Source organism: Leopardus geoffroyi, chromosome D1 (genome assembly GCF_018350155.1).
Source record: "Leopardus geoffroyi isolate Oge1 chromosome D1, O.geoffroyi_Oge1_pat1.0, whole genome shotgun sequence".
Classification (NCBI taxonomy): domain Eukaryota; kingdom Metazoa; phylum Chordata; class Mammalia; order Carnivora; family Felidae; genus Leopardus; species Leopardus geoffroyi.
Genome location: NC_059329.1, coordinates 109881538 through 109908705, shown reverse-complemented (window position 1 = coordinate 109908705; position 27168 = coordinate 109881538). Strand labels below are relative to the sequence as shown.

The following is a 27168-nucleotide window of genomic DNA, read 5'->3' as shown; positions in this document are numbered from 1 at the left end:
ATGAGCTGGACATTTTGAGAAAGTATTTGTTAAAATATATGAAGCACAGATGTGGTGATCTTCCTCTAGAAAATAATCTTTGTTTGCTTCTAAAAGACATCTGGGAGAATTAGATATCAAAAAACATCTTATTCCAATTTTAAAGTTTAAGATTTTCTAGCCTTCCCAGATGACCCAAAAAATATATGCAGCTCATGTGAAGGATGGTTTATTTCAGGTTCATCTTACTCCTTAAAGTGTAACCTTTTAGTTATCTCTGCCCAAAACAAGAAGTGTTTTTAACAGCACCCCCAGCTCAGTAAGCCCTAAACTCTTTGGCCTTCTTGACCTACATTGATTCAGAAGTGCATCTTAGCCTCTCAGCTGCTTGCTATAATTTGCAAATGACCTCACAGCAAAAGCAGCCCCCAATGTTGAGCTCAGGCTTTCTGTAATTCCTGTCTCTACTGTGATCGCCCAGAAATTCCCCCCTATTTACTAGCTCTTAGAATCTTTTATGTCTTAATATTTCATCCAACATTTGTCTTCAGTGGGAGGGTTGGTCTAAATTACCTAGTTTGCCATTTTCAGAAACTGAAATCCTATCAGAGTTTTCTTTATCTTCACTAAAACATCACCTCCCTAGAGTCTTTGCTTACTATAATATTTAAAATAACTTCCCTGTCATTATCTTTTTACCTGCTTTATCTTTAACTGTACTTATCACTACTGACATCTATTTATTAAAATGTCCTATTAAATGTAAACTTCAAGAGGATAGAAAAATTTGCCTTTTTCCCTCTGGAGAATGGGATGAGGAGGAGGAGAAACTTTTTTATTTTACTTTATACTCTTCTATATGCCCTAGATATTAAGAAAAAGCATGTTTTAAAATCCAAAAGTCCAAGGGCGCCTGGGTGGCTCAGTCGGTTAAGCGTCCGACTTCAGCCAGGTCACGATCTCGCGGTCCGTGAGTTCGAGCCCCGCGTCAGGCTCTGAGCTGATGGCTCAGAGCCTGGAGCCTGTTTCCGATTCTGTGTCTCCCTCTCTCTCTGCCCCTCCCCTGTTCATGCCGTGTCTCTCTCTGTCTCAAAAATAAATAAAAACGTTAAAAAAATAATAATAAAAAAATAAAATAAAATAAATAAATAAAATCCAAAAGTCCACGCATAGTCTTTATCACCATCCTGCTCCTTCCTCCTCCCTAAAGATATTTTCAGCTGACATTTATCATACCATGACCTTGGCCTTCTTCTGGTCTTATTCTTTATACTCTACTAGAACTTCATTTTACTTGTACAGCTTCAATTATATAACAATAACACCTAACATTTATTGAACACTTTTATGTGTCAGGCAATATGCTGGGAACTTCATATAGATTATTATATATAATTAATACTAAAACAAACTAACCCCAAAACAACAACAACAACAAAACCTTTGCAAGGGAAAACAAATAAATCTATGAAGTGTTATTATCCCCATTTATTTTTAAATTTAATTTAATTTTTTAACATTTATTTATTTTTGAGAGAGAGAGAGAGAGGCAGAGCATGAGCAGAGGAGGGGCAGAGAGAGAGGGAGACACAGAATCCAAAGCAGGCTCTAGGCTCTGAGCTGTCAGCCCAGAGCCCAATGCGGGGCTCAAACCCACAAACCATGAGATCACAACCTGAGCTGAAGTTGGATGCTTAACTGTCTGAGCCATCCAGGTGCCCCTATTTTTTTTTTTTTTTTAATTTTAGAGAAAGAGCATGCATGAGCGAGGGAGAAGGACAGAGGGAGAGAAAGAGAGAACCTTAAGCAGGCTCCACACTCCACATGGAGCCCAACGCAGGGCTGGATCCCATGACCTGGAATAATGACCTGAGCTGAAATCAGGAGTTTGCTGCTCAATCAACTGAGCTACCCAGGTGCCCCTATTATCTCCATTTTAAAGCGGAGGAAATAAAGCCTTAGGCTGGTTGAGTAAACTACATGAAGTCACAGCCAATTAGTGGTGAATCTAGTATTTACACTCTTGTTCCATGCTCTAACCACAGCACTATACTTTACTTTCCGATGGAGAAAATGCTAAGGCTCTAAAATTTATCTCTAAATTGGCCACTTCCAAATTCCAGACCAAAATTTCTATATAGCTATACTTGCCATTTTCAAGGGCTGTCCTACAGGAACTACAAACTTAGCATGTTTAAAGCTAAGCTAATCTTTACCTTCCAAATCTGCTACTTATGATTTGTATCTTATTGATAGTATCATTATTCTGTCAGCCATCTATTGAAATGTTTTTTTTTGGCAGGGGGAGAAATGGCGCAAGTGAACAAGGGACAAACAGAGAGAGAATCCCAGGGCGGCAAGGGGGGCGGCAGGCGTGAGACAGAGAGAGAAGCAGGGCTCACCCAAAGTGGGGCTCGTGTTTACCCAGGGCTCAAGCTCACCTGACATGGGGCTCGACCTAACGAACCATGAGATCATGACCTGAGCCAAAGTCAGATGCTTAACAACTGAGCCACCCAGGGGCCCTATGGAAATGTTTTTAAACAGCTGAGATTTAAACATATCACACAGCACACAACTTACCCACTTAAAGTGTATAAATGGGTTATAGTATATTCAAAGAGTTGTGCAACCATCACCACTATCAATTTTAGGACATTTTTACCATCCTCCCCCCACCAAATCCCTATCTATCTACTTTCTGTCTCTATAGATTTGCCTATTCTGGATATAGAAATATTAACATCAATTTTGGCCATTCCCTGCCCCTAATCTCTCCCTACCCCCATAATGAATTGCTTGCCTCATTATACTGATTCCTTCAAGTGATAAGTCTCTTTTCCATGCTCATCACATTTTTAATTCAGGCGAGCATTATCTCTTGCCCAGTTCACTTATTCACTTAGTCATTACTGACTTATCTCTCCTACCCATCCTGTACAATGCTGCTTGAGATGCCTAAAACATTCAATGGTTTCCTGCTATACAGAGAATGAAGTTCACAATCCTAAGTGTGATACAAAAGAGCCACCATGTCCACCATTTTCCAGCCTTATCTCTCCTGCTTGCACCATTCCATGCTTCAGTCATATTGGATTATATGAAAAGAATGTGGCACATATGTCACATTTTATAGTTTTCAGTATTTTGGGAAAATTTCTCAAGACTGGATTTCACACTGGATTTTTGTTTTTATACAAATTATACTGGCTTCTAGATACAGAGTTTATATGCTAAAGGCTTTTCTAGAATTGGGATATAAAAATTCATTTTTCAAAACAAAGTTGAAAATTTTGATGGAGTTTATCATCAAAAGGATATGGAAACTGAAGTAACTCTATTCAGCTGGGTGGAAAAGACCTTTGGGCAGGGACACAGAGCAGCAGCTGGAGTGAGTATCAGTTCTCCCAACGAGCCCATGCCAGCCACGTCATCAGGGATGAAAAGCATTACTGGATGTCCTAGCACAGGATGGATTCGACTGCAGAGTAATTGAGCTGCACCAAATTTTGGTCTACTGTCAAAAAACAGGTAAGATAAATTTAGACTTTTTCTTTCTTAAGAAATTATTTTCTTTATTTTTATTTTTTTCCTTTTCTTCTTTTTTTTTTTAAAGTAGGCTCTATGATGGCATGCTTGGCTGGCTCAGTGGAACATGTGACTCTTGATCCCAGGGTTGTGAGTTTGAGCCCCACGCTGGGTGTAGAGGTTACTTAAAATAAAATCTTTAAAAATAAATAAAATAGGCTCCACACCCAACATGGGGGGCTTGACCTCAGGACCCCAAGGTTAAGAGTCACATGCTCTACTGGCAGAGCCGGCCAGGAGCCCCTTAAGAAATTATTTTCGGGGCATTCAAAAGTCTTTGGATATCTCTAGCATATACATAATCATATAATCTACCATATTAGTTTTACTGGAATAAGTAACTTGTGTCTCAGGGAATCACAAGCAATAGAAAAAGCAGACAAACTGGAATTTCAGGAATGATATCATGGCTACTGTTTCTGCTGCCACTATGCAGTTTAAAAATTTTTTTAATGTTTATTTATTTTTGAGGGAGAGAGAGTGAGCAGGTGATGGGGGGAGAGAGGGAGACACAGAATCTGAAGCAGGCTCCAGGCTGTCAGCACAGAACCCGACACAGGGCTTGAACCCACAAACCATATCATGACCTGAGCCAAAGTCAGACGTTTAACCAACTGAGCCCCCCAGGCATCCCTGCCACTATGCAGTTTTATATTCACTAATGTATATTTCCTCCACTGAAATTAGTCTACAATTCTGAGCAGAAGTTTCCAAGATCAAAGATTAGCATGGTGAGGGTAGGGGTGAAGGGGTCCCTGAATCACAACAGCCTAAAACTAGCCCTGTGATACTTAGATCTGCTCTCACACATGCTACACCTTCCCCTGAAGGAGTCCAAGGTTACTGTTTGATAGGAGTAATGAGAAAAAATTAGGGCATCTTTCTCTCCTAAAAGAATCTAGTGAAATTTGATACTTGCTTACTTTCTAACAGCTTTTCTTTTTTAAATAGGAAGAAATATTAATGAGCATTTTTCCTCTCTCTTTAAACTGATGAGGTCATCCAGGAATATATGTCCACAAACACTGGTTCAGAGGCTTAAACTTTTTCAGTAAATTTCTGATAATGACCTAACTTTAAAGATTGTATGATAGTAAAGGACTACTAAAGATAAAGAGTGGGGACTTTATTTACTGCACATATTAAAGAATAAAAAAATTCTAATCTGAAGTGTACTTTTGGCTAAGAGTAAAAGAACAGACTAAAACGCCATAAACAGTGTCTTCAAACCTTAAGATCCTATGACTACCAGTGCTGATTCAGGGCATACAAATGGAGTCGAAACTATTGAATAAAGAATAAATTACTTGGACTAAATCATAAATTTTTTTTCTTGCTATATGCATGTTCACTTTGGATTCTCTTAGGAAGGCAAGGCAGAGGAATAAATTCCATTTATTTGCCATCTTCTCCATGGCTTTTTTTGTAGTCTGGAGGTGGAGGTAGAGATGATTTCCAAACCTTTGAAAAATGCCGATGCACAAAAAATAATATATAAAGAATTCCTTTGTGTTCATAGTATCTTTCTAGCCAAGAGTTCAAGGAATCTTCTCAAGTCCTTCCTCTCTTCTCATATGTAAATAAGATTGAAATTTGTTGTTTCATTTATAGAAAAAATAAGACATGGAAAGGAGAAGGGACATGTTCTCAGGTCAATTAGAATATATTCAAGGAGCCAGAAATAATGAGAGTTTTCAATACAAATAGATTAAAAGTTTTACTTCCACTTTTCTTACAGAGAAGCTAATGCCTGGCACTAAGAAATGACAAATGAGGCTATGTTCAATTTCTACCCACACTCATACTCATAACAGGAGAGTAAAACATGGAGAGGGACAACAATGCTTTTATCCTTCACCTCACATAATGTTGATAGTTTATAACAAGAGCAATTCCATTCGACAGGTTCAAAGTGGGTTCGTTCTTTGTCCTGGAAAGCAAAGAAAAGCTAAGCCATAGTTCACAGATTCTAAAACCAATCTTTACCTGATACAAATTTTGGCCCATAACCACCACCACCCACAGAGATTACTGGAATCCAACAGCCAACTAACCAAAGGGAAATGGAAATTTTTAAGATCACCCACTCTGGTGAGAGGGAAAGACACGAAAAGATACAGATGAATCTACTTACTCATTAAAAGTTAACATAGAATAAGAAAATGTGGGAGTCCCAGAAAATTAGTTTCAAGGTAACTTTGGGTCAAGAAGTCAAACTGTGAAGCTACTAGAAATAGGGCAATAATGACTGAGAAAAACTATAAAACCATGGCATAAATTTAAGCCACTGATTTAAGGACTTACCCAAAGATTTCCAAGGAAAGGATTCCATTCACCTTTACACTGAAATTAAATCTAATCTGCAAAGTAAATGGGGTATGAGATTTAACATGAACAAGGATGAAGATTAAAAAACTTCCATACTTAATTCCCAAAGGGTGTAGATATTCTTTACATCACCTTGTTTTCACTTGCACTTTCCCTAAACAACTAACACAATTAACATTTACCTGTGCTCAAATTCTGCATCTAAATTTATATTGAGTCCTACACTTCAATTCCAAGTGGTCACAGATTATCAGAATATCCTAACTTTTGTTCTCTGCTGTTTTCCCAGTTATATCTTCTCCCCCTTAAAAGAACTATTGATTTTTCTCTCCATTTTTTCCATGGTTTTCATATATAGAACACTCCATGCTTTTTTCTTTGTGTTTTCTTCCCTTCCCCCCATCTGACTTTTATGTCCTCCAATTCACTTCACTGTTCTAATTATTTCCTACTTTTTGATTTACATTTTCCTTCCTATGTAATAGGAGCCTCTAGAGCTAGACTGCCTGACTTCAAATCCTGGCTCTGCAAGTTATTTAACCTCTATACCACAGTTTCTTCAGCTGTAAAATGGGAATGATGATGATAAAACCTACTTCACAAGGGCTGTTGCATTAGGTGAGTGAATAAGAGTATGGAAAGGACTCAGAAGTAACTGGCATATAATATGCACTGAACCCTGCCAAAGACATAAAAAGTTGACTCTAGCAAGAGAAAAAAGGGAGAAGTTATATACCATACTTAACAGTGTGCATCCCTATAAACATATCTAACTACATGTAATAATAAAAATTATAGCTCTCCAAAGTTCGAAGTACTTTGTCAAAATTTCCTGATTTGCTCTTATAGTCACTTTGGAAAAGGAGGAAATAATCAGCAAGGTTTGTTATCCAGAAATATGAAGCACAGAGGAGGCAAAAAAGTATCTAAACTGATACAATAAAATAATATGGAAGTAAAAACAACAACCCAAAGAAAGCTCTATATTCAAGGGATATCAACTATATCACATGACCAACACCAACACTGTGTTAGGGGCACAGAAATCAAATCAATTCAATATTAAAGTTGTAATCATTGTCATTAAAAGAAAAGAGGACCAAGCATATCCTTCCACGTCCTACAGAGTAGAGGTGTCTTGAAAACATGTGATTTAAAAGAATCATTACGGGGCGCCTGGGTGGCGCAGTCGGTTAAGCGTCCGACTTCAGCCAGGTCACGATCTCGCGGTCCGTGAGTTCAAGCCCCACGTCGGGCTCTGGGCTGATGGCTCAGAGCCTGGAGCCTGCTTCCAATTCTGTGTCTCCCTCTCTCTCTGCCCCTCCCCCGTTCATGCTCTGTCTCTCTCTCTGTCTCAAAAATGAATAAAACATTAAAAAAAAAAAAAAAGAACAGCTTACCTTAGGGTGTACCATGATGATTCTGCGTAAAAAGTTCTTTATCACCAAACTATCTGTCATCAAAGTTCTGGGCTTTTCATCAACCTGTAACAATCCAACAAAAACTTCTACCACATATACACAAACCCAGGAGCACAAATGAATTAAACTGTGATATTTCTTCCTATAAAGGTAACTCTCACCTTAGAAAGCTTCTCAGACATCCAAGGGGATGGTCTAAGAATTGGATACAAAAGGGAATCTAACAGCCATCATTCCTTGGGTTAAACTATTTCATGGAACTTTAGGAGACATGTGAACAAAGGTCAGAGTAAAACCCACAATCTCAAAACCACTTTTTGTAACAAATTTAAAAGTATAAGACCAGAGCTAAGAAGCGTTAACTCTTTCTTAGCTCTGCCATCCTGATGTGAGAGTCAATCTCTATTAAAAATGGAGTGAAATTAACAGACACTAAAAGGAACCTACTTTTCATCATCAATCCATTTATCTAAACTTTATTTTTTAGGAAAAGCTATAAAGCAAAAATCTCACAAGTCAGAAGACCTGTGTTCTAGTACTAGCTCTATAAAAATTACATACGTAACCATGAAAAAAAAATCACTTAATTGCTTTGGACTTCATTTACTAATCTTCAAAACAGGGATAAAAGTTACCCATTCTCCCTCACAGAACTGTTTTAAGGACCAAATAATAATCTGAAAGTATATATTATACATGGCAACAATAGTAGATATCACTTGTTGAATGCCTACTATATAGCAAGCATCAAGCATTTTGCAGGTGCTGTATCTACATTACCTCACAACAAACCTGGAGGCAGGTACTATCTTCTCTGTAGGTTTTTTTAAATGAGGTTCAGAGAAGTTAAGCAACTTGCCTAAGGTTACTCAGCGGTTCAGTGATAGAGCCAGAATTTGACCTTAAGTCTGTCTAACACTAACTGTCTATGCTCTTTCAAGCATACCCAGATACCTCCCTATAAATATAATAAAATTTACAATTTAATGAGGATTTTCTCTATTCCAGGAATGGAGCAAAAGTACCTTACTTGTATTAACTACCTGATTTACCCCTCACAAAAGCCCTATTACGTACACATAACCCACATTTTGTGGATGAAAAAAATGAGTCTCAAAGAGGTCAAACAACTTTCGTAAGGTTACCTGATCTGGATTCAAAGCTTTAGTATTAACCACTATCCTATAATGGCTCATTGTATTTAATACAGTGTCCCTAGGGGCGCCTGGGTGGCGCAGTCGGTTAAGCGTCCGACTTCAGCCAGGTCACGATCTCGCGGTCCGTGAGTTCGAGCCCCGTGTCAGGCTCTGGGCTGATGGTTTAGAGCCTGGGGCCTGTTTCCGATTCTGTGTCTCCCTCTCTCTCTGCCCCTCCCCCGTTCATGCTCTGTCTCTCTCTGTCCCAAAAATAAATAAAACGTTGAAAAAAAAATAATACAGTGTCCCTAAAACTAAAGTTATAAAGAGTCTTCTACAAAATGGAGAAGTTGAGGAAAATGAGAAGAAGAAATGGAGTAAAAAAATATCAGTAAGTTATCGGTGGCTCAGAGAATACAGAGCCATGTAGTAGGTACATATTAAGAAAAAAATGGTCCCAGATCTGAAAATATCATAACACAATGAGGAAGAAACAGAAAGAATAAATTATTGTAATACTTTTTGTAAGCACACTGAAAATGAGATCAAGAATTGTGCAATGGGTGGGGAAATTAAGATTATTACAGAATCATTAGCAAAAATTATCAGAAAAATGGGAATTATTAGAAAATTCTGGATACAGATCTAAGATTATTCATACACAAAAACAGTGGTAATTAAGTTATAACTGCAGCATACACATCACAGTCACATCCTTCATTTAAAAATTTTTATCATAAAATGTTCAAATAGTAGAAAAGCAATGATCTCTTCGAAGCATTTTCTGTAATTAGCACTTCCAAAACAACTTCTTGGAACAATTTCAAACTTCTGTAGCCTTTGTTATTATAGGGTACATCATAGAAAGGGCTAATTATATCTAGCAGTAAAGCAACCAAGTAAGTGTAAATTCCTTCAGCAGCTACCAGAAAGGGGCTACAATTAATAATGATGAGAGGTACCATTTACTGAACACCTGCTACATGCCAAACAGTTTGTACGCAAGTAGGAAATTTCCCCATTTTATTTATGAAAATGAGACTAAATAAGCTGTTTGATTTGTCCAAGGTCACACATGTCTAGTTAAGAACTGGGATTCAAACCTAGATATGACTTGTTTCAAAGTCCACGTTCCACTATGCAATGCTGTCTCTCCAAGAAAGTTCATTTTCGGTGCATATAGCTTCCTGAATCAGATATTATGTTATCTATCATTACTTTTATGGACCCTGATAGGCAACACTTATGCAAACTACTGAATTATCCACTCAAAACACTCAATGAAGCTTATTATATACTTGGGCCTACAGAGGAAATAAAACAATCTCTGAATTTGAAGAGTTCAGTTAAGTAGAAGGGAAAGACAAATAAATAACTTATATGACAATGTGAAAGTTTTATGATTTAGATATATAAGAGATGCTAAAGAAATGCACAAGAAAGACTGGCACTTAATTCAGATTGAGAAGATAAAGTGACCTAATGTCCTATCAGCAGAGGATAGTTAACATAAAGCAAATGCCTCCTTTTAAGATCTACTCATAAATTATTGAGAGAAACAGAGAGAGAGAATATATGTATGTGTGTATGTCTACAAAGTCTTTTACAGCCTTTTACAGTTGGGTGTTAGGAACGCAGTACCCCAGCCTAACATATCTATAGAAGCAGTGAATTTACTTAAGTGTGTTAGGAAAAAACAGATGCTGCAAGCCCTGGGCAGCAGAAACCACTACTGAATCATATGTTCAGCCTTCACCTTTAAATACAAATCTAATTATATCACAGAATATCAGAGCTGTTTTATATTTTCAAACTGAACTTATGTAGTCATGGGCCCTATATGACTGTCTAGAAGAAAGTCAGTCAGTGCCTCTGTCTCTTCCTGTCTCTAGTTAGAGAAATAGAGATAGATAAATATAAGTATGAAGATGTTTATATGTATATATGTTTATCTCTACCAATTTTATCATTTTTAATATTACAGCAAAAATAAATATAAAAATGGATAAAGCTTTCAAGAAGATCTTGTAAAATCAAATTGTTTTTGGAAGTACATGTTATCCAGCCTAATGGACTCCAAGATGCAAGATACAAGACTGACTCTGAGCTTATGCATCTCTCCTAAATGAAGCTCTCTTCGTATTTCCTGGGATTAGGTTTCCTCACATGCCCAAAGCAGTGGATCATTTACTATAGCTTTTTCACAGATGTCTCCATTCACTAGCCTCTGCTCTGAACCTTGCTATCTAACCCTTCTCCCCATTTGAGGTATATATAATTAGCGTGTTCACAATCTCCCCTTCTCACTTCCTTCATTCAAGTATCTTTTAAATAGCTGCATAGTACCAGAGACAAGAGATGTAATAGAACAAATGCTTTCAGGGAATCCTTGTTCCTCTGAGGTCATACTACTCTTCCCCACTCTTCATGGATCACCAGCTGACTGCAGGCACTGAGATCAGTTTCCCTCAGCACTTTAAGACATACCATCATATGGGTTGACTTCCACATCCAAGTAGATGGCCTGTCTAAGCAACAATTTAGACATAATTTCCTGACCTCTTCAACTCCCAACAACCTTGACCTCCACGCATTTCCAGCCACCTATTTCCATGGCCATAATTTGGAATGGTACCATTCTAAAAACCTGAAACTGAAATGCCTCACTCTTCTGTGAAAAGGTGCACACTAGGATGTTAACAGTGGCTACCTTGATTATGTCAAATTATCTGTGTTCTAGATGCTCTCTCTGATTTTCCTGAGGGAAACACTGCTTTTGCAATAAGGAAAAAAAATAAGACAAAACTTTATCAATCTGAAGATAAATCCCTATTCTTTCAAGTCTCTGAACTCCTTATATCAGATAATCTGTTTTCAGTCTCATCAAGAGATGAGAACTGGGCACTTCCCACTGGGTTAGATATCCTTCCTATATATATATCCTACCTCTATCATAATACATTTACAGTGTATTATAATTATTTGTTTGCTTGTTTATCTTTTCCTTTAGATTTCACGTTCCTTGGAATCAACTAACATGTCTTGGGTCACTGTACCTTCAACATCTAGCAAAGTGAGGCCGGCTTGAACAAACACAGGTTTCTCAAGGAGTGAATAAATATTCAAACAGACCTGATTAATATGAGTACAAGACTTTGGTTCAAATTCTAATCCTGTCACTTAACTTTCATATGACCCTTGAAAGTCAATCTAATTCTCTGAATCTCAGTTTTCTTGTATCTGTAAACTGGGTGATAATCTCTGTTCTTCACAGAGTTGTTGGGAGGCTTAAATAATATACATAAATGTTACGTATAAGAATTATCATTGTTTGTTTAGACTGACTAAAACACATGATCTCCTTTACTAGAACTGATTTCCTTGGTTCACTGAAATCAGCTTTTTTATTGCTACTTAATGTTAATAGTTTCAGAGCTGACTAACCATTAATTGCTCCAGATTGTTTACTCATCATTCTCCTAAAGAAGATAAGGCACGGCCAGGGATATCTATTGTTGCAATACTGCACCCCTTTCCTTTGAGAAGGAGCATATAATTGTCCAAACGTGAAGAAAGGCCTCCCAAGTGCTTCTTGGGAGAATGTTTAAAGTACTCTAATTCTTTATGTCTCCACAAATTCAAAGGAAAGAAAGAATAGGGAATCACAGAATTGTTAAAGGGAAAGGAAAACTCAACTGTCACTCATAAATCTGGGCTACAAATAAATCAATAAAGATCTTTAAGTCAACCTAATAAAATGCATGCCAATAGGATCTACACTGGGAATCCATTTTTATTTTGTCTTTCAGGAGATCCAAACTCAAATAATGGCTTAATTTCAGTGGTTCTCAAGTTTACCTGCACATTAGGAATCACCTGGGAATTTTTTTCATCTGGGATTTCAAAAATATTTTAAAGCCCAGGACACACCAGTATGGACTAAATTGTATTCCCTAAAATTCATACGTTGAAGCCCTAGCCCCCCATGTGACTGTATTTGGAGACAGAGCTTTGAGGACATAAATAAAGTTAAATGAGGTCATAAACGTGGAGCCCTAATCTGACAGGAAGGTGTCCTTATAAGAAGTGGTAGACTAATTAGAGAGCTCTCCCACCACATATACACAGAGGAACCATGTGAGGAAACAGTGACAAGGCACCTTATTCTTAAACTTCTAGACTCCAAAAGTATGAGGAAATAATGTTCTGTTGTTTAACCACCCAATCCATAGTATTTCTTTATGGCAACCTGAGCAAACTAATCCAACACCCTAGGCCAATTAAATCACAACCTCTTGGAGTGGGACACAAATACCAGTCATTTAGAAGCTACAGGGGGGTTTTGAAATCTGCACAGAGAAGTTTGAGAGCCAATGCCTTATTTCATTTCAACTTGGAACTGTGATGGACCTAGGCTTTTCTTTCCTATTATCATATTTGTAGAAAAATGAGAATCAAGATATCAGTAATTTATAGAACCACAACAAAACCTGCCTCAAAAATCATCTGGAAGGGTGTTACCCCTGATATGTCCTGAGAAGAGCTGGCTTCTTCTGAAGTCCAGTTCAGCTTTGCAGAGAATCCGGGCAGTATAGATTGTATTTCTGTGTGAGAAGAAATGGAGACAAAAAATAAATAAATAAAAAGGGCAGTTTGGATAAGTACCAGAGTTTCTGGAATTGTTTATTAAACTGATGAGCCAAGAAGGCATTTCCCTGATGAAAAGATTATCTGCAAAATTTGAAGTATGACTGGAAATGGCTATGCATCAGCAAATTGCTTGAACATTTAGAATTACTTTATGGGGTTAAGACATTTAATCTCATGTTTTCAATTTTTCACATTTGCTAAATCAATTTGTATTTTCAGTTAATTTCCACAAGGTCATGTCCAAAGCTAGAAATCTTCAGAACTGACAGCTCTAGCTTATATTCTTCTGTTTTCAATAAATTAATTCATTATTTGATAAACACAAATCCAGTAAGTGAGCTAATTTAGAATTAAAAGCAGAAAAATTCAAGAATGGCCCTCTCAGGCATTTACCTAATGCAGTACTTTCTTTATTTAATAAGGTAGTCTTTACAAAGTAAAACAAACTCTTCCTAATTTTGTTCACAAATTAACCACTTGGTATGTTTACATGTTAACTTAGAACTATCTTTCCACAAAGCACCAGGTGGTCCTGCATCATCAACAAAGAGAACCTCAAAATTTGCATCATTGTCCTTCCTTTCTGTATCTTGGCACTCATATTATAAAGGAAAAAAAAACAAATCTCCCATGTTATAAAATGCCATCCCTTATTTCTCCTCTACATTACTAGTATAATGGAGAACTAAAAACAAAGATTTTGTAAATGAGGTTGACAGTGTTGATATTGTACAAGAATCCAACTTTAAAAACAATAACAAAATGCATCCTAAAATAAAAGCACAACTCTCTCCTACAGCACTCATACTACATATCTAATAAATCTATAACCTCAGAAAGTATGGACATTACCAAGATCAAGTACTAGCTATCAATCTTAATGGGTAGTATTTTTCTTGCCATTATTTGTTTTTCAAATATAATTCAATTGTAAAGCTTGGGATAATATGGCAGCAAGGTTGTGCTACACTGAGGTTTAGTGAACTTGGCATTGAACCAAGATGCCTTGCATCAATCTTTAGTTTTACCACTGACCAACTTTCTGACCTAAAGTGACCCCTTTTTACTGTGATTAAATTACCTTTTGTGAAATAAGAGAAAATTTGTTCCTGAGTCCTACCTTGTCTTTGAAGTACCGATACAGTGCAGAATGGGTAAAACATGTAGATACATAAGTAAAGAATTGTCAATAACTGAATTCTCCAGAAATCTAATTAACAATTTAAAAGAAAATGTGCAGGGGCGCCTGGGTGGCGCAGTCGGTTAAGCGTCCGACTTCAGCCAGGTCACGATCTCGCGGTCTGTGAGTTCGAGCCCCGCGTCGGGCTCTGGGCTGATGGCTCAGAGCCTGGAGCCTGTTTCCGATTCTGTGTCTCCCTCTCTCTCTGCCCCTCCCCCGTTCATGCTCTGTCTCTCTCTGTCCCAAAAATAAATAAACGTTGAAAAAAAAAATAAAAAAAAAATAAAAGAAAACGTGTAGTTATTTGAGGAAAATCAGTTTCAATTGCCTCACTTCACACACACACACACACACACACACACACACACACACACACACACACACACCCAGATGGACTGACTAGAGTTAAATGTGAAAGGCAGAACAATAAAACTAAATAAAAGCCTTTTATTTCTTTTTTAATGTTTATTTATTTACTTTGAAAGAGAGAGTGTATGCAGGAGAGTGGCAGAGAGAGAGGGAGACAGAGAATCCCAAGCAGGCTCCACACCGTCAGTGCAGAGCTGGACGTGGGCATCGAACTCACAAACTGTGAGTTCGTAACCTGAGCTGAAATCAAGAGTTGGACGCTTAACCACCTGAGCCACTTAGGCACCCCAAAGCCTTCTATTTCAAGATAAGTAGAGCAAATGTTGAAACTGCACCTTCCCGGGGCGCCTGGGTGGCTCAACGGTTAAGCGTCCGACTTCGGCTCAGGTCATGATCTCGCGGTTCGTGAGTTCAAGCCCCGCGTCGGGCTCTGTGCTGACAGCTCGGAGCCTGGAGCCTGTTTCGGATTCTGTGTCTTCCTCTCTCTCTCTCTGACCCTCCCCTGTTCATGCTCTGTCTCTGTCTCACAAATAAATAAACGTTAAAAAAAATTAAAAAAAAAAAGAAACTGCACCTTCCCATTCAAACACATAAAATGATAAAAAAAAAATTTTAAGTTTTTATTTAAATTCCAGTTAACATAACAGTGTAATATTAGTTTCAGGTGAACAATATAGTGATTCAACACTGTCATACATCAACTGGTGTTCATCACAAGTGCTTGCCTTAATACCCATCACCTATTAAAGCAAGTATTTTAATTTCTTTTTAATTTTTACTTATTTTTGAGAGAGAGAGAGAGGGAGAGAGAACAAGAACGAGTGGGGGAGGCATGGAGAGAGAAGGAGACACAGAATCCTAAGCAGGATTCTTTGAGCTGTCAGCACAGAGCCCGACCCAGGTTTGAACCCACAAACTGTGAGCGCATGACCTGAGTCAAAGTCAGACACTCAACCGACTGAGCTGGTCTGGTGCCCCAAAACAAGTATTTTTAAATCTTAATAAATACATAGTCTAGAAAATACATAGTCATGGTGAGAAAAAGAGAAAAATCTTTACAGACCAGAAATGGAGAGAGAGATTCCCCTTATCTTCAGAAAGGAAAAAAGAAAATCCACAATGGTAGGTGAGGACCAAAGATGTGCACCATCTTTGGGGCCTGGACTAGGGAAAAATACATAGGGCTAATATGGCAATAGCCATAGATGTAAGAGCAAGATCCACACAGGCCATACACAGGAGATCTAAACAAGGACCCAAAACACAAACTACCAGAGAGTTGATTAAAGCCAACTGATGCTAGTAGCAGGATCACTGACACAAGCCTTAGAGCTACATCATGTAAGTGGAGATAAGACTCAGAACTATGTATTCTATTAAGATGCAAGAGCTTTGTATCTTACCACGCAAGCAAAATTTAATCTAAGATACATATCCTGCAAGATTAGGGCTCAGCAACAGAGAGCTTCCTACTGGAACCCTGCCAATGCAGAATGTGTTCAAAACAAATGGATGATGGACAATAAGCTCTTATCTAAAAGTTACCAACCAACAAAGACCAATAACATGAAAAATATGACACATATCAACTAATAAAACTTATACATGAGGAAACAGAATTAAAAAACAATCTGAGGGGCGCCTGGGTGGCGCAGTCGGTTAAGCGTCCGACTTCAGCCAGGTTACGATCTCGCGGTCCGTGAGTTCGAGCCCCGCGTCGGGCTCTGGGCTGATGGCTCAGAGCCTGGAGCCTGTTTCCGATTCTGTGTCTCCCTCTCTCTCTGCCCCTCCCCCATTCATGCTCTGTCTCTCTCTGTCCCAAAAATAAATAAACGTTGAAAAAAAAAAATAAAAAAAAAATAAAAAAAAAAAACAATCTGAAAGGAGACTATCAACAAAACAAAAAGGCAATCTACTGAATGAAAGAAAATATTTACAAATGATATATATAAGGGGTTGATATCCAAAATAAAGAACAACTCAACACCAACCTCCCCAACAAATAACCCAATTAAAAATGGTAAGATCTGAACATTTTTCCAAAGACGACATACAGATGGCGAACAGATGCATGAAAAGATGCTCAACATCACTCATCATCAGGGAAATGCAAATCAAAACCACAATGAGATATCATCTTGTGCCTGTCAGAACTGCTAAAATGAAAAACACAAAAAATAACAAGTATTGGTAGGAATGTGGATCCAAAAGGAACTCTCATGCACTGTTTGTGGGAAAGTAAATTGGTATAGCGACTATGGAAGACAGTATGGAGGTTCCTCAAAAAATTAAAAATAGAACTACCATATGATCCAATAATTCCACTACTGGGTATTTACATAAAGAAAAGGAGAAAACTAATTCAAAAAGATATATGCACCCCTATATTTACTGCAGCATTATTTAAAATAGTCAAGATATAGAAGCAACCCAAATATCCATTGATAGATGAGTGAATGAAGATGTGCTATGCACGCATGTGTGTATATACATGTGTATACATGTATATATATATAAGTATATATACATCTACATCATATATAGATAGACAGCTATTGATATATACATGCACACATACATACAATGGAGTATTACACAGCCGTAAAAATCACCCTATGAATTCATTCATAAGTGAAAACAAAAACAAATGAATAAACAAAGAGAAAGCAGAATCAGACCTATAAATACAGACAGCAATACAGGTTGCTAGAGGAGAGGGGAATGGGGGATGGGCAAAATGGGGGATGGGGAGTAACAGATATAGGCATGTAGTTATGGAATGAACAGGTCATGAGAATAAAAGCTACAGCATAGGAAATATAGTCAATGATGTCATAATAGTGTATGACGACAGATGGTGGCTACACTTGTATTGAGCATAGCACAACCTGTAGAGATGATGAATCACTATGCTGTATATCTGAAACTTATGTAGTACTATGTGTCAACTATACTCAAATAAAAAAAAAATTCAAAAAAGAACACATTGCCATAGATCAAACAGAAAGAGGGGAAAACTCTATTAGAAATCTTGGAAATTAAAGATACAGTGTTTGAAATGAACATGTTAGGGAAGGCAGATTAGCAACTGTAAAAGAGCACATTTAAAAGAAAAGGTAGTACCTGAATCTTTTACAGCAGCATTATTCTTAGTAGGCAAAAAGTGGAAACAACCCAAATGTCCATCAATAATAAACAGATTAACAAAATATGCAATATTGTTCATCCATAAAAATAACTGAAGTACTGGTCCATACTACAATATGGATGAATTTTTTAAAAATTTTTAATGTTTATTAATGAGAGAGCAAGAGAGCATGAGAGCCAGGGAGGGACAGAGAGAGGGGGGGGGGCGGACAGAGGATCTGAAGTGGGTTCCATGCTGATAGTACAGAGTCCTATGTGGGGCCCAAACTCACAAACCACGAGATCATGACCTGAGCCAAAGTCAGAGGCTAAACCAACTGAGCCACCCAGGTGCCCCAGAACATGGATGAATTTTGAAAACATTATGCTAGGGCACCCGGGTGGCTTGGTGGGTTGAGCATCTGACTTGATTTCAGCTCAGGTCATGATCCCAGGGTCATGAGATCAAGCCCCGTGTCAGGCTCCATGCTGAGCATAGAGCCTGCTTAAGATTCTCTGTCTCCCTCTGCCCTTCCCCACTCCTGTTTTCTCTCTCTCTAAAATAAAAACATTTTTTTTTTAAACATTATGCTTAGTGAAAGAAACCAGACACAAAAGACTACATATTGTACTATTTCATTTATATGAAATCTCCAAGATAGACAAATCTATAAAGACATTAAGGATAAACTTTTAAAAGACATAAACACTAAACAAATTTTTAAAGTTTTTTTTAAGTTTATTTATTTATTTTGAGAGAGAAAGTGTCCACGCATGTGGGGGAGGGACAGACAGAGGGAAAGAGAGAATCTCAAGCAGGCTCCACACCATCAGCATGGAGCCTGACGTGGGGCTCAATCTCATGAACTGTGAGATCATGACCTGAGCTGAAACCAAGAGCTGGGCGCTTAACCAACTGAACCACCCAGTCACCCCACTAAAAAAATTTTTAAATAAAAAAATAGATCCATAATAAATAATGACTGAGAATTATCATAAAACAAAGACAGATGTAAGTACTGTTTGAATAAATTTGCCAAATGCCAAGCAGGATAAATTTCTTAAAAAAAAAAAAGAATGCACAAAAAAAGCCACACAGCTGAACATATCAAAGTGAAACCCAGAATAACAAGGATAAGGAGAAAACTCTAAAAAATACAAAAGAGAATGAAATTATCCTGAAGAAACATGAGTTAGACTTCCATCAGCAATATTAGATATCAGAAGATAATTAAGTACTATCATCAAAGATCACAAAAAATTAACTTGGAATCTGGACTTTTAAGAGAACCAAACTACCATTAAAGAATGAAAAACTTTAGGGATGCTTGGATGGCTCAGTCAGTTAAGTGTCCCACCTTCAGCTCAGGGGTCACGATCTCACGGTTTGTGAGTTCAAGCCCACATCAGGCTCTTTGCTGTGAGCACAGAGCCCACTTCGGATCTTATGTCCCCTTCTCTCTCTGCCCCTCCCCCACTAGTTTTCTTTCTCTCTCTCTCTCTGTCTCTCTCTCTCTCTCTGTCTCTCTCTCAAAATAAACTTTAAGAAACAAAAATGAAAAACTTTAACTTATTTATTATTTATTTATGTTTTTATTTTTGAGAGAGTGAGTCAGGGTGCCAGTGGGGGAGAGGCAGAGAGAGAGGGAGACACAGAATCTGAAGCAGGCTCCAGGATCTGAACTGTCAGCACAGAGCCTGATGTGGGTCTCAAACCCATGAACCATGAGACCAGGACCTGAGCCGAAGTCTAATGCTTAACCAACTGAGCAACCCAGGCGCCCCTAGAATGAAAAACTTTAAATGTTTACATTCCACATTCACTTGATGAAAGAACTAAATAAACCAAATCAGCATAACCATTTAAAAATGAGTTTAAATTTGCACCTTTTTGCTGAGATAGTGTGGAGATAAGAAAGAATTATATCATCAACAATATCAAGCTATCTCTTTATATAGCTCTTCAACTGTTAAAGTAGCAAAATTTCAGTCATGTGGCAATGTGAACAGACATCAAAACCATATACTGGGACTTCTTCTGGCAATGATGAAATAACAGGTACTAATAAATCAGCCCTCACACCAAAAACTACTATAAAACTAGGTAAAACATATGAGTCAATTGTTTTCAGGCACTGGACAACAAATAGCACAAGACTGTGATCCTTGAGGGAAGGCAAACTCCTGAGGTAAACCCTATGACTGCCCTGGATGTCTGCCTGGGGAAATTTTCCTGTCCACTGAGCAGGGACCTGGAGCCCAAGCAGAGTATAGTAGACCCAATATGCTGAGAAGGTACAGAACAGTTCAGAGTTGCAAAAGTACCTAGAATCTGCAAGGCAGGGCACAGGAGGGGAGGGAGCTATGCAGAAGTGGGTACTGAAAGTCTGTGTGGGAGCTCCCCATGAGTCCTTGGTCAAAAGCTGGGCTATGCATGCACAGGTGAGACTATATTAAATTTCCCAGACAGCAGCTGCAATGGAGTTGAGAATGAAACAAGACACAAGTGGTCAAGCAGTGTTGGAAAATGTTGGGCTTCAGACCCAACCAGAATGGAGAGACCTTGATAAAACTGATGGTGTCCAGCTAAGACACCAAAAAGGTAAGGCTTTCTTAGCAAAAAAAAAAAAAAAAAAGAGGGTGGGGGGAATAGACAACAACAATAATAACCCACTTTCTAGATGAAAATTCATTCTTGACCTAACCTAAGAAAATGCCTAAAACCAAGACTCAACAAGATCCACAGAGGAGATAGTTTGGAGATTGGTATCAAGTTAAAGGAGTTTGGAAAATGACTTAAGTTTCTACATATGAACCCTATAAAAGGTATAAAAACAAGCCAACACTAGGTTAGATTAGCCTGTTAGAACAAAAATCAACACTCTTCAGAGTTAAAACAGAATATAAAATAGGAACACATTATCCAATATAAAATAAGGATTTACTAGATACGCAAAGAAAAAAAAATGTAACTCACAAGGAAAAAAAAGCAATAAAAAAGCCCAAGCCTGTCATAGATGTTATATTTAGGAAAGACTTTCAGACACATATTATTTATTTAAAAACATTTTTTTTTAAGTTTATTCATTTTTGAGAGAGAGAGAGACAGAGTGTGAGCAGGGGAGGGGCAGAGAGAAAGGGAGACACACACTCCAAAGCAGGCTCCAGGCTCTGAGCTTTCAGCACAGAGCGCAATGCAGGGCTCAAACTCATGAACCACGAGATCATGACCTGAGCCAAAGTTGGATGCTTAACTGGCTGAGCCACCCAGGTGCCCCAGGTACATACTATTTATTATATGTTCAAAGACAAAGGTGGCTTAAATGTGTCAAATGATATGAAATATCAGCAGAGAAAGGTACACTGTAAAAAAAAAAATCAAATGGAAATTCTATAACTGAAAAGTTCATTGACTGAAATGAATTTGCTGGACAAGTTTAATACATTAGATATGACAGAAGAGTCAGTGAAATTATTGAAGACAAAGAACAAAAATTATCCAGTCTGGGGCGCCTGGATAGCTCAGTCAGTTGAGCATCCAACTCTTGATTTCGGCTCAGCCATGATCCCAGGGTCATGGCACTGAACCCCACATTGGCTCCATGCTGAGTGTGGAGCCTGCTTAAGATTCTCTGTCTCTCTCCCTCTGCCCCTCCCTGTCACTCACACTCTCTAAAAATAAAAAATAAAATATATATATGTGTATCTCCATATCCAATCTGGACAGTAAAGAGATTGAAGAAAAATGAACAGAATCTTAGAGACCTATAGAACAATATCAACCAGTCACAAATATGTATAATGGGAGTTCCAGAAGGAAAAGAAAGTAGAATGGACAGGAAAAATATTAAATGGACAGGAGAAAAAATATGAAAATATGAAAAGTAATGTTTTTTAATTTGATGAAAAATATTAAGATGTGAAAAGCTCAGCAAACCCCAAGCAAGATAAGTGCAAAGAATATAATACCTAAGTACATAATGGTCAAAGTTATCTTTTTTTTTTTTTTTTAAATATTTTTTTCAACGTTTATTTATTTTTGGGACAGAGAGAGACAGAGCATGAACGGGGGAGGGGCAGAGAGAGAGGGAGACACAGAATCGGAAACAGGCTCCAGGCTCTGAGCCATCAGCCCAGAGCCCGATGCGGGGCTCGAACTCACAGACCGCGAGATCGTGACCTGGCTGAAGTCGGACGCTTAACCGACTGCGCCACCCAGGCGCCCCATAAAGTTATCTTTTTAATAAAGAAGATAGAGAGAAAATCTTGAAACAAGCTGGGGGAGAAAGCACATACTACCTACAGAGGACCTATAATATAAATTACAGCTGACTTCTTCTGAGAAACAATAGAGGCCAGAAGACAATGGAATGACTTCACTTCAAAGCACTATCAAGCTATGTGCTCGCTTTGGCAGCACATATACAAAGCACTATCAAGCTAGAATTTCAAGTCCACTGAAATATATTTATTTTAAAATGAGGGTAAGACAAAGACATTTTTTGGTAAACAGAAGATTGAGTAATTCATTGGCAGAAGACCTGCACTACAAGAAATGCTAAAGGATATTCTTTAGACTGAAGATGAAAACTCAGATACACAGGAAGAAATGAAGAGTACCAGAAGTAAATGAGTAAATACAAAAAGCATTTTTTCTTCTCATATTTTTCTTAACATACAACCAACAGTTTAAAGAAAAGATAATAACATTGTAAGGCAGGAATTACAACATCTGAAAATACTCAAAATAGTGCAAAAAATAGTACTGAACTATAACCCCCCAAGTAAAATAAATAACCAAAAGTTCATCCTGATTAAATAACTGGATTAATAAATAAAAGATTTAGAAGGGACAACACTTCATTATAGATAAATTCCAATAAATAAATGTAGAAGAAATGAGGACATATGATATCACAGTAATACTACAGTAATAATTGCTACAGGCCAGATCTACCAATGAATATTAAGTTAGTAGATGAACATTTAAGGAAAAAGAGTATATTTGCAAATTCTCACAGTATTTCCCCCACATATTTAAAAATTACACAAAGTAACTCTACTTAGAAAAATCTGACAGATAACACCTTAACCAAATGATCAAGGTTAATATTGCCACTAAAGAGACATCAACATCATCAATTCCCTCATTACGCACACTGAAATGGGCACATCACCTGTTTGGTATTCTTCCCAACAATGCATAACCTCAATCTAATACAAGAAAACATCACGCAAGTTCAAATTGAAGGACATTCTACAAAATACCTGACAAGTACTTTTCAAAAGTGTCAAGGTCATAAAAGAAAAAGGAAGTTGGAGAAACTGTCACAGAGTGAAAGAGATTAATAAGACCTAACAACTAAATGCAAAGTGAGGTCCTGTAATGGATCCAGGAACCAAAAAAGGACATTAGTAGAAAAGTTGGTAAAATCTTAATGAAGTCTATAGTTTAGTTAATACTGTTTTACTAGTGTTAATTTGTTAGTTTTGATGATTGTACTATAAGGAGTTTAAAATATCAATCATAGGGACGCCTGGGTGGCTCAGTCGGTTGAGCGTCTGACTTCAGCTCAGGTCATGATCTCACAGTCTGTGAGTTTGAGCCCCACGTCAGGCCCTGTGCTGACAGCCCTGAGCCTTGAGCCTGCTTCAGATTCTGTGTCTCCCTCTCTCTCTGCCTCTCCGCTGTTCATGCTCTGTCTCTCTCGCTTTGTCAAAAATAAATAAACATTAAAAATATATATTACAGGGAAAAGTGGATGAAAGATGTACAAGAATTCTTTGTTCTGTTTTTGCAACTCTTCTGTAAGTCTAAAATTATTTGCAAATTAAAAATATAAATATTCTGCAAAAGAATGAAACTGGACCGCTATCTTACACCATACATAAAAATTAACTCAAAATGGATTAAAGACCAGGGGCCCCTGGGTGGCTCAGTCTGACTCTTGGTTTTGGCTCAGGTCACAATCTCACAGTTTCATGAGTTTGAGCCCCACATCGGGCTCTGCACTGACAGCGTGGAACCTTCTTGGGATTCTCTGTCTCCCTCTCTCTCTGCCCCTCTCCCACTTGTGCTGTCTTTCTCAAAATAAACTTAAAAAACAAAAAAGGATTAAAGACCATGAATGTAAGACCTGAAATCACAAAACTCCTAGAAGAAAACAGACAGGAAGCTCCTTGACATTGGTCTTGGTGATTAATTTTTGGATTTGACACCAAAAACAAAGGCAACAAAAATAAAAATAAACAAATGAGACTACATCAAGCTAAAAAGCTTCTGCAGAGCTAAGGAAACCATCAACAAAATGAAAAGGCAACTTACTAATAAATGTGAGAAAAATTTGCAATTCATGTATATGATAAAAGGAGTTCATATCTGTAATATATAAAGAACTCATACAAACCAATAGCAAAAAGAAATAATAAAGTGTTGGTGAGGATGTGGAGAAAAATGAACCTTGTGCACTGTTGGGAAGGATGTAACCTTCCTATGAAACCACTATGAAAAAACAGTACGGAGGCTCCTCAGAAAATTAACACTATAACTACCATATGACCCAGCAACTCCACTTCTTGGTATATATCTAAAGACAACAAAAACACTAACTTGAAAAGACATATGCACCCCCATGTTCACTGCAACATTATTTACAATGGCCAAGACATGGAAACAACCTGTTTCCACTAATGAATCAATGGATAAAGAAAATGTTGGGGCCCCTGGGTGGCTCAGTCAGTTAAGCACCCAACTCTTGATTTCGGCTCAGGTCAGGATCTTATGGTGGTGAGACTGAGCCCCGCCACAGGCTCCGCACTGGGTGGTAGCGTGCTTAAGATTCTCTCCCTCTCTCTCCCTCTGCCCCTCTCCTGTTCATGCTCACTTTCTCAAAAAAAAAAAATTTTTTTTTAAGGAAATGTGGCATGTATATATACAATGGAATATTATTCAGCCTTTAGAAAAACGAAATCTTGGGCACCAAGGTGACTCAGTAGGTTAAGCATCTGACTCTTGATTTCTTCTCAGATCATGATCTCACGGTTCATGAGATCAAGCCCAGCAGGGGGCTCTGCACTAACAATGCAGAGCCTACTTGGCATTCTCTCTCATCCTCTCTCTCGCCCCTCCCCTGCTCTCTCACGCTGTCTCTCAAAATAAATAAGTAAACATTACAAAAATTATTAAAAAAATAAATAAAAATGAAATCTTGCCCTTAGTGACAACACAGATGAACCTTGAAGGCATTATGCTAAGTGAAGTAAGTCAGAAAAGGACAAATACCATTTGATCTCACTTATACGTAGAATCTAAAAGAAAAAATGAGCTTATAGATACAGAGAACATATTGGTGGCTCCTGGTAGTGGGGGTGGAGGAGGTAAAGGGGTCAAAAGGTATAAACTTCCAGTTATAAAGTAAGTCAAGGGAATGTAAAGTTCACCATGGTGACTATAGTTACTAATATTGTATTACACATTTAAAGTTGCCAAAAAAAGAGATCTTACAAGTTACCATAAGAAAAAAATTTGTATCTATGTATGGTGATGGATGTTAGACTTATTGCAACGATCATTTCACAATGTATGCAAATGTCACATCATTATGTTATATACCTGAAACTAATATATCAATTATACCTCAATTTAAAAAATGTTCCTTGTTGGATTATTTTGATGCTTTTATAAAAAAAATCAAGTAGCCATATAAGTATGGGCCTATTTCTGGACTCCATTTTTTCCCCATTTTTCTGTCTTTATGCCAATTCAATACTGTCTTAACTATTGTAGCTTTCTAGAAAATATTCTGTTGGGTAAGTTAAGTCCTCCAGTAATGTTCTTCTTTTTTAAGATTCTTTTAATTATCCTAGATCCTTTCCATTTCCATATAATATTTTCCCTGTTTTTCCCTGCCCCTCTTGCACTCATGCGCAGGCACATTCTCTCTCACTCAAGAAAAAAAAATTTTTTAATTAATTAAAAATTAATAACCTTTGGAGACTTCTGGGGGAGACGGCAGAGTAGGAGGAGACTAGGCTTACCTTGTCCCACAGATACACCTAGATAACACCCACATCAGTGTAAATAACTCAGAAAATGATCTGAACACTAGCAGCACGGACAGATAAATGTAGACAAAAGGCCACATAGAAGAGGGTAGGAAGTGCAGAAACACAGTAAGGAGACAAAATGACCCACAGCGCTGTCCACAGGAGGGAGGAACACCAGGGCATGGAGAGAGGAGAGGAGCAGACCCCACATCAGGCACCCCAGTCACAGAGGACCCAAACTGACAAGACAAATCCCCATAACATTCGGGTTTGAAAACTAGAAGGGCCTAACTTCACAAGTTATTACAATCAGTGGGGCTTGACACCTGGCACTTTAAAAATCAGCAGCTGGGCTCTGGGAGAGCTGGAAGGGATAGGAAACTGAGTCCCCATCCTTAAAGAGACAGCACAACAAATAGCCCTGCTGAGATACAGCATGGAAGCAGCAGCTTGAAAAATACCTGGGGAGAGGTATGAAGAGAGGGAGACTTCTCCAAGAATAAAAGAGCTGGCAAGCACCATTTCCCTCCCCTATACCCCACCCTAGATATAGAGACTCCTGTAAGAACCAGTGCAGAGCAAACACTCTCCACCTAGCTTGTTAACAGTGTGCTCCGTCCTTAGGGTTTTCCTTAGGGTTTTCCTTCAGCAGGAAACACCCCCCTCCATCCTAGCCTGGGCAGGAGTTTTCCCCAGTGGGTGCAAGCCCCCTCCTGCAGCAGACTGGCAGAACTTGCTAGCACTGTGGGCCCTGCCCCTGCATTCTCTTGTAGACACACTCCCTCCAACAATCCTTGGCAGGAACCCATCCAGAGCAGTGCCACAAGCCTGGCAGTGCGCAAGCAGCCCTTACAGGGGCCAGCACAACTCCAAAGTGACTCCTGCCCCGAAGTGAGGGGAAGATAACCACACACACCAGTCTGACTGTGGCCCTAGCAGTGGGTTGGGGGAGACATCGGGTCTGACTGCAGGCCCTACCCACCAATGAAAGCTTCTCAGAGGACAACACAGGGAAAGTGCCCTACAGTTCGGTGCTACCATAGCTTTGGTAAAACCCTGGTCTGACTCAATTCAAACCCAGTGTGGCTCCACCATGGCCCACTAACAACACAGGGACCAAAATCTGCCCACAACAAAGAGAGCCATTGCAGAAGATTGGACTGAAGGCAAATGCAGCTTGGCCACAAAAGCAGGGCACATGCAGCATACAGGAGACACCCCAGGTTCTGGTGAACAGAGGACATTGCACTACAGGCCACTACAGGACCTCTTCTTCATAAGGCCACTAATTTCAAGAGCAGGAGATATAGCTGACTTTCCTAACACACAGAAACAGACACAAGGA

At 38.4% G+C, this 27168-nt stretch overlaps 1 protein-coding gene across 13 annotated transcripts in view; it reads right to left on the bottom strand.

The window, feature by feature from the left end:
• The window catches only part of CD1H11orf80 (chromosome D1 C11orf80 homolog), a 111791-nt gene that overhangs the window by 32275 nt on the left and 52348 nt on the right, over positions 1-27168 (bottom strand). For 12 of the 13 annotated variants that reach the window (XM_045485982.1, XM_045485978.1, XM_045485981.1 and 9 more), the window contains 5 exons: positions 12947-13056; positions 7296-7379; positions 5872-5927; positions 5426-5497; positions 3301-3496 (listed from right to left, as the gene is read on the bottom strand). In XM_045485982.1, coding sequence (XP_045341938.1) covers positions 3301-3496; positions 5426-5497; positions 5872-5927; positions 7296-7379; positions 12947-13056 — 518 coding nt within the window. The remainder of the gene's footprint in view (positions 1-3300; positions 3497-5425; positions 5498-5871; positions 5928-7295; positions 7380-12946; positions 13057-27168) is intronic. The other variant, XM_045485977.1, reaches the window with a different exon arrangement.